The sequence below is a fragment of the Anabrus simplex genome, chromosome 11 (genome assembly GCF_040414725.1).
Source record: "Anabrus simplex isolate iqAnaSimp1 chromosome 11, ASM4041472v1, whole genome shotgun sequence".
Classification (NCBI taxonomy): Eukaryota; Metazoa; Arthropoda; class Insecta; order Orthoptera; family Tettigoniidae; genus Anabrus; species Anabrus simplex.
In genome coordinates this window covers 79,748,809-79,761,531 of record NC_090275.1, presented here as the reverse complement: position 1 = coordinate 79,761,531, position 12,723 = coordinate 79,748,809, and the positions used below count along the sequence as shown (strand labels likewise).

General features: G+C 37.0%; 1 protein-coding gene across 2 annotated transcripts in view; it reads right to left on the bottom strand.

The window, feature by feature from the left end:
- Window positions 1-12,723, bottom strand: part of Dhc64C (dynein heavy chain, cytoplasmic) — a 353,617-nt gene that overhangs the window by 153,741 nt on the left and 187,153 nt on the right. For both annotated transcript variants that reach the window (XM_067155359.2, XM_067155358.2), the window contains exons 40-44: window positions 10,813-11,026; window positions 6,900-7,059; window positions 6,208-6,395; window positions 3,623-3,898; window positions 3,076-3,269 (exon numbers count right to left, since the gene is read on the bottom strand). In XM_067155359.2, coding sequence (XP_067011460.2) covers window positions 3,076-3,269; window positions 3,623-3,898; window positions 6,208-6,395; window positions 6,900-7,059; window positions 10,813-11,026 — 1,032 coding nt within the window. The remainder of the gene's footprint in view (window positions 1-3,075; window positions 3,270-3,622; window positions 3,899-6,207; window positions 6,396-6,899; window positions 7,060-10,812; window positions 11,027-12,723) is intronic.

Sequence of the window (12,723 nt, the reverse complement as noted above, 5' to 3'; positions counted from 1 at the left end):
ATCATATTACCGAAGAGAACGCGTTGAAAATTTGCCAGCAATTCCTATTCCATGCGTCTCTACAATACGACGATCCATCGGGAAATTATTCTTGCTGTCTATAAAAGTGTTACTTTTACTCAGCGTCAGCGGCTAGCGATGTATAGGCCTAATCGCGGACGCTGAAAGTCTATGCCATAATTTCTTGCGGCTGCACAATTATACTACATTTCCGAGTGTTTAATAACCATTGACTTAAAATTGGCATCATAATATCGCCTAGAACCCGTTGAAAATTTGCCGGCAATACCTTTTCCACGTATCTGTACAATACGACTATCCATCACGAAAATATTCCTGTTGTCTCTAAAACTTAATTTTACTAAGCGTCATGTACAATAGACGCGTTATAACTCTGCCACTGAGTAGCCATGGCTTTTCTAAGAATTCGAAGGGTCGCATGTTTTGATGCCATTCTGCAGATTTGAGAAACGTTTTTGTAGAGGCTAATAATAGAACGCCATTCTCTCTTCACTATTTCCCGAGATCCAGTGACGTTACACACAGGCACTGTACAACCGGTTGTCGCGGCTAGCGATGTACAGAATAGTAAAGAGGCGGTCATTTATTGTCAACGAGTTCTGTGCGCGTGTGAAAAGAAGCAGCGTAGTTACCGCGGTAGTTGCCAGTGGTATCCATTAAGTTACTGTTAGGCCGCGAATGCAACAACCCTTGAGTTTTCGCATGAGATTCTGAGAAATAAGAAGTCTTGGATTCGGAGAAATACGGTATCACTCCACAGGTTTCTGTGGCAAATATCTCAGTTTTCTTCTTCAAACAGCGTTACCTAACCTAACCGTATATCTATCATGAAAACATATTTGAAACGCATGTAGAGAAATCATAACCTCCTCGCTAAAAATTTACATGTAAATAGCCTTTCCGAAATTTAACTAGGAAGATATGATATAGGAAGATATATCTTCTGAAATCAGTGATGTACTCTGCCATATCTTGAGGTGTATCACATTCTTACTTAATTTCCGTATATAATATTAAAATTAAGATATCGTTTACTTCTGTCTTTATTTTTAACGAGTTAACCACTGCTATCGGCTACGTTATTTATGCATTTCTTACGAAAACGTGTTATCCTCTTTCATTTCTAAGTTTCTTTAGGGAACAGCGATCGACGGGTATTATTAATCAACTCCAACATCGCCTCTGAATGTCAACGAGAGAGCTCGCAAATGCACAAAGTGAGAAAACTATACCGCACCGAAGATGATCGATCGCAATTTGTTGCAAACTTTTCAGTTTTCTTATTCAAACAGCGTCACCTATCCTAACTTAACCGTACTATACGTATTATGAAAACATACAAGCGCCAGTAGAGAAATTATAACCTTCTCGCTATAAATTTTCATAATAGTCTTTCCGTAATTTAACCAGACGCGACAAAATATAAACTAACCTCTGAAATCAATTAAGCACTCTGCCATATCTCGAGGTGTATCCCTTTCTTACTTAATTGCAGTATTTAGCCTCAAAATTAAGCGGTCTTTTAGTCAGCCTTAAGTTTTAACGAGTTAACAACCGTTATCGGGCACGTTATTTACGCATTTATTACGAAAATATGTTCTCTTTCATTTTGAATTTTCTTTATGGAACAGCTGTCGACGGGTATTACTAATCGACTCCGACATCGCCTTTGAATGTCGACGAGAGAACTCGCTAGTGCACATAGCAAGGAAACGATGCCGAAGTTAATCGATCGCATGCAATATCTCCGCTGGTGTGCATAAATATCGGTATCTGAAAAAAATTGCGCGCGGTTAATCGCTCATAATAACGGATGCGTCAGTGATAGGGTTCTCGCTGTAACCAAAGGACGATACACAGTTTAATATAGGAATTTTGAAGGGACTGAAAAAATTTGTCGCTATAACGGAGTTCTCGTTATATGCCGTACTCGCTGTGTCGGACTTCTACTGTATTTATTCTGAGCATGTATTTTAGCTGATGAGTTCAGTTCTGTTTAGTTTCTATAGGCGTAATCATGCCATATCTGCTTGCCATTGCGAACACTGCACCGCTTCTCTGTGCTCCTATGCCTCGGTACTCCGCGATTAACTCTTAAAATAAGAAGTCTGCATCACAGGACTGAGCCAGGATCGAACCTGCGAAGTTAAGGTCAGAAGACCAGCGTCTCAACCACCTTTGTCATGATACTTAGATTAATTATAGTAATTTTTTGCTATCTTTTATTTCCTAGGTAATTTTCCAATTTGTTTTGATTATAGTGTTATTAATAGGCTTTTTAAAAATTGTTGTTGATAAAAGACTTTTAGGTATATTTTTCATTTTGTGTATTAATTTTTGGATTGATTTATTTCAATATAATTTCAGCTTTGAATGAAATGGCATGGGAAGGTTCAGCATTTAGAGAACTTTCTTGGAAAACCCTCATTCATGAAGTGATGAGATTTTCAAGCTAATCTAGACGAATGAGAAAGAGAAAGACAAGGGGTAGGTTTTAAGTGATTGATCAAGGTGTAGTGCATGTATTTATAAACTAATATTTCAGTGTGGTTGTTTGAAATACCTTTTAGACATGAATGAGGACACAGTTCTCAGTAAATTAATATAATTTTCCAAATTTTTGGGTCATTTTCTTTACTGTTTTGAGTCATTTTTGATTCTTTTTTGAGCATTTATTAGGTCATCATAATCCAAGCCCTGGCTTTTAGGGTTAATGTTATTTCCCAGAGTTCCTTTACATGCCAAACAATCTACTGACATTATACTGCTGAATCTAAACACATTACTGTACAGTGACTGAAGTACAACCTTGGTTTTTAAATGCCATCACTTGATCAACAGTGCTCCTCATTCTAACAAACATTAAGAAAAATGTAATTCATCAAGTAATGGAAAGAAACAAGTGGCAAATCAGGTAATATACAGAAAGATAAGAACATGAAAAGGAATACAATGACAAGTCAAGTTGTATACAAAGACAAGTCAGTAGAGTAATAGAAAATGGGACAAGGACAAACATGAAAACATAAAAGGACAAGTTTAACACAAACTTACCTGATGGCTTCACAAATTCCTCGCACCCAACGGGTCATCTCTCGAGGAGAGTATACGTAGTGAGGCTGCATATCCTGTGTGAAGCGTTCTTGAGAGGCCAGATAGAACTCTACCATGGCATTTGTCAGGGGTTCAGCATAGCCACGAAGAGGAGGGATCAAGCGCAACATAGCACGACTGAAGGTGCCATAGATCTAGAAAATCACAGTTACAGAAGAAATTAGTCCTTTTACTGGATACCAATATGGTTTAAATGATTAAACAGAATTGAACTGAGGTAAAAAGAAAACTGTGTGCTAGATTCTAAATGAATGTTTATTGTATTTTGAGGGAGTGTTTAGTCTTTTGCATTTGTTGCTCCATGGGATTTATTTACTCTATGTCAATATGGGACCACAGGAATGGCATTATTTATGAAAGTTTTTGAGATTTAAAAGGAAAAAAACCAACAACAACAACAACATATGTTTCAAGTTTGTAAATTAAAATGAAATAATGAAGTGGAAAGAGAAAAACGGGTACTTCAGTTCCTAACATAATTACTCACCTGTTTGAGTGATGTTTCTCCTGGGTAGTCCACATATATTACAGGTACATGTCTGAGGAATCTATGGGACAGAGGCTTTCTTCCTGGATCTGTGGGTGGGTTACAAGCTCCAACAAACTGGATACGCTCCAGAGAAACCCAAGCTTGATCAGAGGCACGGTAAAAACCACGGTGCTCTACTAGTTGACGAAGGAATGAAATCACTCGCTGGGTTCCATACTGGTCCATGTCAGGCAAGTTGATTTCATCACAGAACAGCACCAGCCATTTGCCCAACTACATAAACACAAGATTTTAAAATTAAAAAGTATATAATTATATGGTGCAAAAATACACAATGAGTTCTAAAGAGTAACACTAATTTCCAGGAATAGAAAATCGCACTAATTTTTTTTCATGGTCCATCATGCTTGGTTTCTTTAATTCTGAAGAAAAGATTAAATGCCCAAATTTATCAAGATTCTCCTCAAGTTTCAATCATCTTTCTAATAAATAAAGGACAAAATTATATACAATAATACTGAACTAATGCAATTACTAGGACTTAATTTGAGATTTTCTTGTGAATTAAATTTAATGAAAATTAAATTTAACAACAGTCTACTTTGGGACAAACAAATACCTACTTTCCTTTTGCGAGCCAACAGCTTCCCAATACACAATGATAAAAATTAATTTTTGGTTCTTTTCTCCTTTTGTATTTCTGTAGTGTTCCTTCTTTACTGCCCCCATGTTACTTATTTTTTTTACTTCATGCTTCTCCATTTCCTGGTATTTATCCAGTTTTTCCTGGAACGGAGGGACTGGGATAACGTTAAAAAAGAAAAGAAAAGAGACATATTCTACATCTTCAACACCAATTTCTATACCAAGAAGGAAGAGTTTAAGCTTAGCTCTCTCAAACAGTCTGCCGATGTAATGAAAAGCAGAAATGAGCTCATCAGAAGATGAAAAGAAGTAGATCTCAAAGAAGTGAGACGGGTGAGGGATGACAGTATTTATTAAAATGGTAGTGGGAGTGTGTTTTCAAGTTTTTGCTTCTTTCTTTCTCCCGCTCTCTCTCTCTCTCTCTCTCTCTCTCTCTCTCTCTCTCTCTCTCTCTAGTCTGCCATTTTATCCTTGGGCATGTTCAGATTCCTCCTTCCTGTCGTAAGTAAACAGGCATTCTTTTAAAATCAAATTCAGTTAGTTAAGAATGATTATAGTATCATGGACAAAAGTACACAAAGACAGATCAGAATGAGAAGAGGCAGCAACGAAAAGGAGAGATTAGGATAATATCCAAAAACAAAACAAAGAAGAATAAGGAAATATTCCACATCTTCATTCACTGCTGTTTTTGGATATATGGGCTCCTTTCTCACAAATTCCAGTTCTACTTTGATTTCACCTCAGTCCTTGTTGAAATGATTTCTGCTTCCCAGCTTCATTAACTCTGGGCAGGGGGGAAGCACCACACTCATTGAGGGAGGTCATTCTATCACCTAGAAAAATCTTCAATTTTTTTGTCTCCTCTTTTCGTGGTGTTTATTCATCTTCCTTCTTATCCTCCAACACCTACTTCGGGACTTAACCTCTTTCAGTGAGTACAGGTGCCCTCATCCCTGATGAAACACAATCGTCAGAGGTCGAGAATGAATTAGATGCACAAGAATGGGCATTCAAATGAAAAATGAAAAAAAAGGAAGCATGTCTAAGAGTGGTCATGAATGAAGATGTGGAGTTTGTCCTTGTCCTGTTTGATGCCTGACCTAGTCTATCCCTTACAATGCTCCTTTCCACACTGACTTTTCACCGTCTTTCTCCTCGTATATGTTCCTATCCTTGTTGGTACAGACAGTAGTTGTTTGTCAACTGAGATGGTCAAGCCAGAACAGACTGCATTCAAGTATCTGGCAAGACTTTCAAGAGTGTCAGCAACTTGTAAGTACCTGGGAGCTGCACTTGCTCACGACAACTTTGTCAAGGACAGCACCCTGAGCCATATCAAAACTTGCTGAAAAAGTATTCTTCTCGTGCAAATCACTGTTCCAAACACGTCTCACATATAATGCCACGAAAGTACAATTCTAAAAGATCAATGTCTGACCTGTCTTACCGGTGCTATAGAGACAGAGACACGGTCATTCAAAAAGCTCACTCAACATCACCGAGCAGTCTTTGCACATAAGTTGCTGTGACAGATTTGTGATCCCGAGTTTGTAGCTAGGGGGTGGAAATAGCAAAGAAACAAGGACATCCACAAAAGAAATGGCAGACCAAGCTTCAATATCACCTTCTACAGGAGAAGACTCAAGTGAATCGGTCAAGTAGAAAGGAGACCTATTGCAAGACTCAGATGTTCGTATGACCAGTTGATAGAAGACCTGACAGTGGTGGGGCAACCAGTGACTGGTGCTTACTAGCACAAAATAGAAACAGATGGGCTGTCCTGAGTGCAACAAAAAGTCAGCCTGATAAATTGTGCCAAAAGAAAGTAAATGTAAAATACCCTTGACTCAAGTGTTCTATATTTAATTTATTATTGTTCCCTGTTTAATTATATTGTAGGTTTCTTTCATGAAAATGAGAGACAGCATTCTCACCTGAACTGGGGCCAGAACCACACCATTGGGAGTCTTGCGGTACTCACAGTAGTGATCAAAGGTTTTGAGTAGCAGCTCAGGTGTAGTAGCCGAGGAGAAATTCAGACCTACTACTTCCATGTCAGGCAACGCTCGCAAAGCAGAGAATAGGGTCATGGTCTTACCAGAACCAGGTGGACCACAAAGCACTGAAATGCCCAATAACAGAAATACAATAAACAAAATAAAACAGAAGTATGAATTAAAAACTGCAGTTTGTAAAGAAATAACTATGTTCAATAACTACTTGAACAACATTTGAATATCTCCATCGCCTCCCCTCTGCCCCTCTCAACATAGAAACAGTACAGAAAATATGGTTCGATATTCACACCTTACCACTTTTCATTTTCTAGTCATGCAGAAACATTTCACATAATACAGTACTTTGTGCAATCAACATTGCTTTCTTCCATTACAAATATGCTGAAGATCGTGGAAGTTTTATTCATTTTCAGAATTTAGATAAAACAGAAAAAAATAGTTCATAGGAAGATAATGAAAACAGAAAGCGAGACAAGATATGATTGCCAATCTTCATCATCATACCAACATTTTGAGAGTACATTTTGGCAGAAGTAGGCTAATATTTCTGCACAATAAATCATTCAAGATCCTGGTAAAATAAGAAATCTGATTAATACTACACTCACCAAGTGGTTTGTGCTCTGCCAGCCAGGTGTAGAGTAGAGATTCGTGACGAACTGTGTCCAGAGTGGGCACTACAATGTCAGGTGCAGCCACTTTGTGGGTCTCAACTTCAATCTGAGGCACCTTGTTAGACCATGGGCACCATTCACCAGTCATGCTCACCTAGGAACATAACTTGCAATTAGGTCTATATTCAACCCATACACCACTTCAAAATCTTAAATAAAACCCCCCAGATATTTCAGGTTTTAAAATTTTATGAAAAACTGAAACCTGAGAATATTAGAAACCCCTAACATTATGTAATTAGTAAGATTATAACCCCGAGTATAAATATTTTAAGCAACTAGTTACTTAAGCAGCCACAAGATGGTTCATAACTTCACTTTTAGTTTCCCAATTCTCCGACAAATTCCGGTCGCAGTGCAAAGGGAGAGATGACTACAAATGAACTGAGATATGTGTATGAAGACTGATGTGGCTTTGTGTACTGTTTCTTGCTTGAAACCATACCATATAGCAACAAACATTTGAAAGGGATTTGTGCAGAATGATAGAATGTCCTCTTTATAATTGAAATATTTTTCCATTGCACTATCTTGTTTTTCATTGTAAAATTCCTTTCTTTCCCCCCCACTGTAACGTTATAGTAGTCACTGAAAATGCTCTAACGGTAATTAAAATATTCACCGATGAGAGTATATCACAGAAATTCAATTTATTTTTAACAGCAACAAATACATTTGGGCTTTTGTTCTTTTAAAAATTGTCCAACTTACTATGAATGATATTCAAAATTATAATATTGCATTATCTAAAATAAAAGTTTGGAACATTTTGGACCAACATTTATAAATTTAAAAAAAATGTTAAGGTGCATTAACCGCTTGTAAGAGTCATCCATGTTTGTGTTTATTACAGATTTTGTCAAGCATTCATAAGCATCTTAAGTTTATAGATATTTCTGACATCTGCTGGCCTTAGTTTGTAACAAAGTATTAAATTTTATTACCATGGAATATTGTATTACGTGTAGAATTCATGTGGCTGTGCACACGTTTTCCATGGGGTCAGCAGTCGAAGCAATATGGCTTCTGTGCTAAACCCCCAAGTGTAAACAAAGTACCATAATTTAGTAAACAGTAATACTGAGAGAGTATTTCCAATGAAAGTGACAATTATTCTTCCAAATTGAGTGATGAATTCCACGACGACAGACATGAATGTGAAGAAACTGAAAATATTCAGGCCGACTGGGTTACGTTTCGAGGGCCGCACAGCAGATTCTATTTTACCGGCAATAGTGGGGTTCGTGCTAACTTTGGGGATAATCCCGAACCATTGAAAATATTTGAACATTTTCTTAGAAACAAAAAATTAAAAATACGCAACACGTCGAAAATTAATGCTCAGTTAAGGGGTTAATATATGAAATAGAGGCCATACCTATATTCACCTAACCAAAAATAGAAAAGATCCAAATTAAAAGATTTCACTCTGGAAGGGAAGAAATCTTTCCGTTTACAAACTATATCCACATAAAAGGGGTTTAGTTTACATACTTTAATTGTATATCAAATTTACGTCCAGTAAATAGAGTCCGTAAGATCTACCCTCATTTGAGGGGAGTTATTACATTAAAATGAAAACATACATTAAAATAACTGTGGCCTTTCCTAATAAAAGATAGAAGACATTCAAAATACTTTCGAACATGTATTACATTTACAACACTACTTATGTTGACAAGGGATCAAGCCTTGGAAGAAGTAATTCTGTACAGAAAACAAATTGACTGTATAAAATCAATCAATTAAAGCTTTCTAGTTAACACCAGCATTTCATCTTGCCAAGGAAATGAGAAATCTATGGGTACTGCCAGTTTTAAGCTTCTATGAGACAAAGGGCCGATTGCAGAAACGCTAACTAGATGATGTCTACGGTTAAACAATACCTAAGTATGGCTGCCGCATTGCAGAGACGTTATTTATCACTTAGGCACTGTTTAAAACTGATGTTCAACCAGTCATGTTTAAATACTGCCGAGAGCACTGTTTAACCTCAAATGAGAGGAGTGAATCACAATCGGAGGTTATGTACAGTGAAACACATATTTTGTATTATGTTGAGATGATTCCGGGAAGAAAGGTTCATAATACTAATATAAATGGTCCGTTATGGGACATTATAAATTTTCCAGGTCCAATGGTCCAATAACGGACCATATATATTGGTATTATAAGTTTACTCATTCGGAACAAATATTTCAAATGCCCTATGGGAATCAACATCTACATCATCACAAGAAAGGTTAGTCCGACGGCCTCACTGTGGGTCACCTGCTGCTAAATCGCTGCATTCGTTTGACATATACGAGGAGATAGATCTCAAAATAAGGTTTTGCTTTTCCAGAGACTTGTTTCTTGAGAGTGACAAAGGGACAGTCTGGTAATTGTCAACTTGAATACAATTCTTGGCAACCGATATGTTTTATTATATACATGGGATAATTTCCATGGAATTATAGGTCACTTTGTCTACATACATATCAGAATTATGTATCCCGATCGTCAGAGGGCTGTCAGATATATCAACCTGGAGGGATTCACTTATATTTACTGCCAAGTAAACACACATAATAATGAAAACTAAAAAAAGTAGGAGCTATGGTTATATATATATAAAATCGTACAAGTTTTTGGCAACTATCAGATAGGAAAAAGCAAGTGGTGGTGGCGATGGTGGTTATTATTGTTTAAAGAGGATTGGGAAAGAAGAGTTGTGTCCATAATAACAGCCCTAGTATTTGCCTGGCGTAAAAACAGGAAAACTATGGAGAACCACCTTCAGGGCTGCCGATGATGCTTTTCGAACCTACGACCTCCAGAATGCAAGCTACATCTATATGGCCTGTACAACACACTCGGTTACACATTACTATTGCTTCATCTTCTCTTCGTCGAAGCTATCGTATTTATGAGTACCGTAATTACACTCACTGTAACAACGCTATAATCAAAGCTACACTTCCCCGTACGGTGGCGTGTCACTTTAGTGTCGATAATATTATGAGATTTGATTTCACTGAAAGCGATACTCTTATCTGTGGGCAAGTCACGCTCATGCTTAGCCATATTTAAGTAATGTGTAGGAAGACAAACAGCTGACTAGCATTCGGCGCACGCACCGAAGAATTTCATTGGTTACAACAAGCAAAGAGTTGCACGTCTTCATTTTCGAATCAATACTGAAACTTTAAGCAACGTGTAGTTAAACATCGAGTGAACATTGTTTATGCAATGGAAGATCGTGCTTGTTTTAGACGTCGTTTAGGTAGATGTTGTCTAAGGCTTAAAACTAGTAATCGTTTTTGCAATCGGCCCAAAGTTTCTTAGCAGGATCTGCACACAATTACTCCATTTATTTATCTACAAACTCTGCCCATTATGCTTATGCTAACTGACAAATGTAACATTATATGCAAATAATATTGCAACCAAGATCATATTCAATAAATCAATCCAGGAATGAACTTTGAAGCATAGATCTGGCATTTTGTTAGGAAACCAACTCTAAATCCAGGCAAAGTATGCATGACATTCTATGGATCTATCATTCTTGGCGACCTACAGTTTAATCTGGAATTTAAATGATGAGTCATGACTTCACTTCAAAAATCTTACACGAATCTAACTGAATTCAAACCACACCTCGGCGAGAAGCCAGTGAATCTTGCAAAGCTATAATACAACATTCTGGAAAGTTAGAAGCTAAACACCATATAAAATAGGCAACTTTAAGAGCACTAAAGAAACATATATTACATCTCAATATAGGATGATACAATCAACAATAAAGGCCAGAAAAAAATTATAAATGGAAGCTAAAACTCTGACCGTAAATGTCACTACTCACCTCATAATCAATAATGGGCATGTTGGTAGAAGGTGGCAGAGAAATTGTGGTAACTGAACGAATGAAGTCGCACAGGTCTGAACGGACTTTAAGTTTAGCATCACCAGCAAAACTCCACAACAACGCATAAACAAGGCACTTAGGAATGTAGCGCTCCAACTGTTCACTTGGTAATGGAAAATCTGCATGAGTGTGGTTGTACTGCAGTACGTTCCTAAACACACAATATATAGCATAATGAATTAAAACTGCAAACGAACCAGGCAACAAGATCAATTAAAACTATACAAAACTTAATGATAAAAGTCACTGCCATAAAATAATATTTACATGCTTAAAATGTAGTATAGTATGTAACAAAACTAACAGTATTGAAACTACAAACATGTTCCGAACATCAAGATACGTCGTAACATGCCAGGTGACGACGGCAATATGTGCCAAACTGCATAGGTACATCATAACTAGGCATCAGATAGTTATGTTTTTTACCTCTTGTTTTCTGTAAGACCATAGTGAGCATATTTGCGACAATTATCCATATTATGTACCTACAATCAGAGCAAATGAAATTTCAAAAAAGACACGTTGGAAATAAAAAACAATACAATATACAACTCTTTTATCATTAGATGGAGCAATAAATAACTCACTGACACAAATTCTGTGAAAAAAAGGTTAATATTATACATAATTGAATCTAAAAAGTGTGTTAAACCTAAGAAGAAAAGAAATGAAAACAAATTATACAGACAAAAACGAACAATAAGTGCTTATAGTGAGGTTGCGGACCTCTTAGTCTAAAAATTTTGCAGTTTGATACAATAATTTGAGTTATTTATTGCTCCATCTAATGATGGAAATGTTGTATATTGTATTGTTTTTTATTTCTGTCATGTCTCTTGTTTTTCATTTGTTCCTTCGTTATGTTTTTAGCACATTTTTAGCTTGTATTATGTAACTAACTTTAACCCACCTTATTTCACAGAAGATCGCTCAAACGAGTCGAAACATGTTTGAATTTTATTATTCCATCTAAAGATGGAATTATGTTATGTTTTGAACAGGAGGATACATTACATTTTTCCTTTGTAAAGGTACAGTAGATGCGTTTTAGATCTGCCAGTGATTAGCCATGGCCTATCTAAGAATTGGAAGGCTTTCATGTTTTGATGCCATTCTGCGGATTTGAGAAACGTTTCTGTAGAGGCTAATAGAATGTCATTCTCTCATCATTTCCTGAGAAACAGTGGCGTTACACAGTGCCAATGTACAACTGGTTTCCGCAGCTAACGATGTATAATAAAGATGCAGACGTTGATAGTCATCAATTTTTGCACGTGAGGGTGGGGGTTGAAGAGAAGCAGCGTGGTTACCGTGGTGGCTGCCAGTGGTGTTCGTTACTGTTAGGTCGTGAATGCAAGACGACCCTTGATTGTTCACACGAGATTCTGAGAGGCAAAAAAGCCGTCGTGGATTTGGAGATATACGGTAATTACAAATCAGTTCCCGAAAGTGAATGATTTAATCTGTTTGGTAAAGAAAGTATTTTCAAAATCAAGTACTAGAGTTGCTGCTGTTAGAGGAAGTGCACAAATCTGCCCATCACCAGTACCTATTTTAACAAGGTGGGGTACATGGTTTATGTTCATTATTAGTGAGATTATCCGTTGTAGGCCTACAGAAAATGTTGTCAACAGTTTCTTGGAAGACGACTCCCAATGTATTAAGATGGCCCAGAGTATACGAGAGAAAAATAACTTAATTTCAATTTGCTTTATGTCGCATCGAGACAGATAGGTCTTATGATGGCAACGGTATAGGAAAGGACTAGGAGTGGGAAGGAAGTGGTCGTGGCCTTAATTTAATGAGGAGGAGATAACACAAAATCAAAATTCAACATAATGGCGA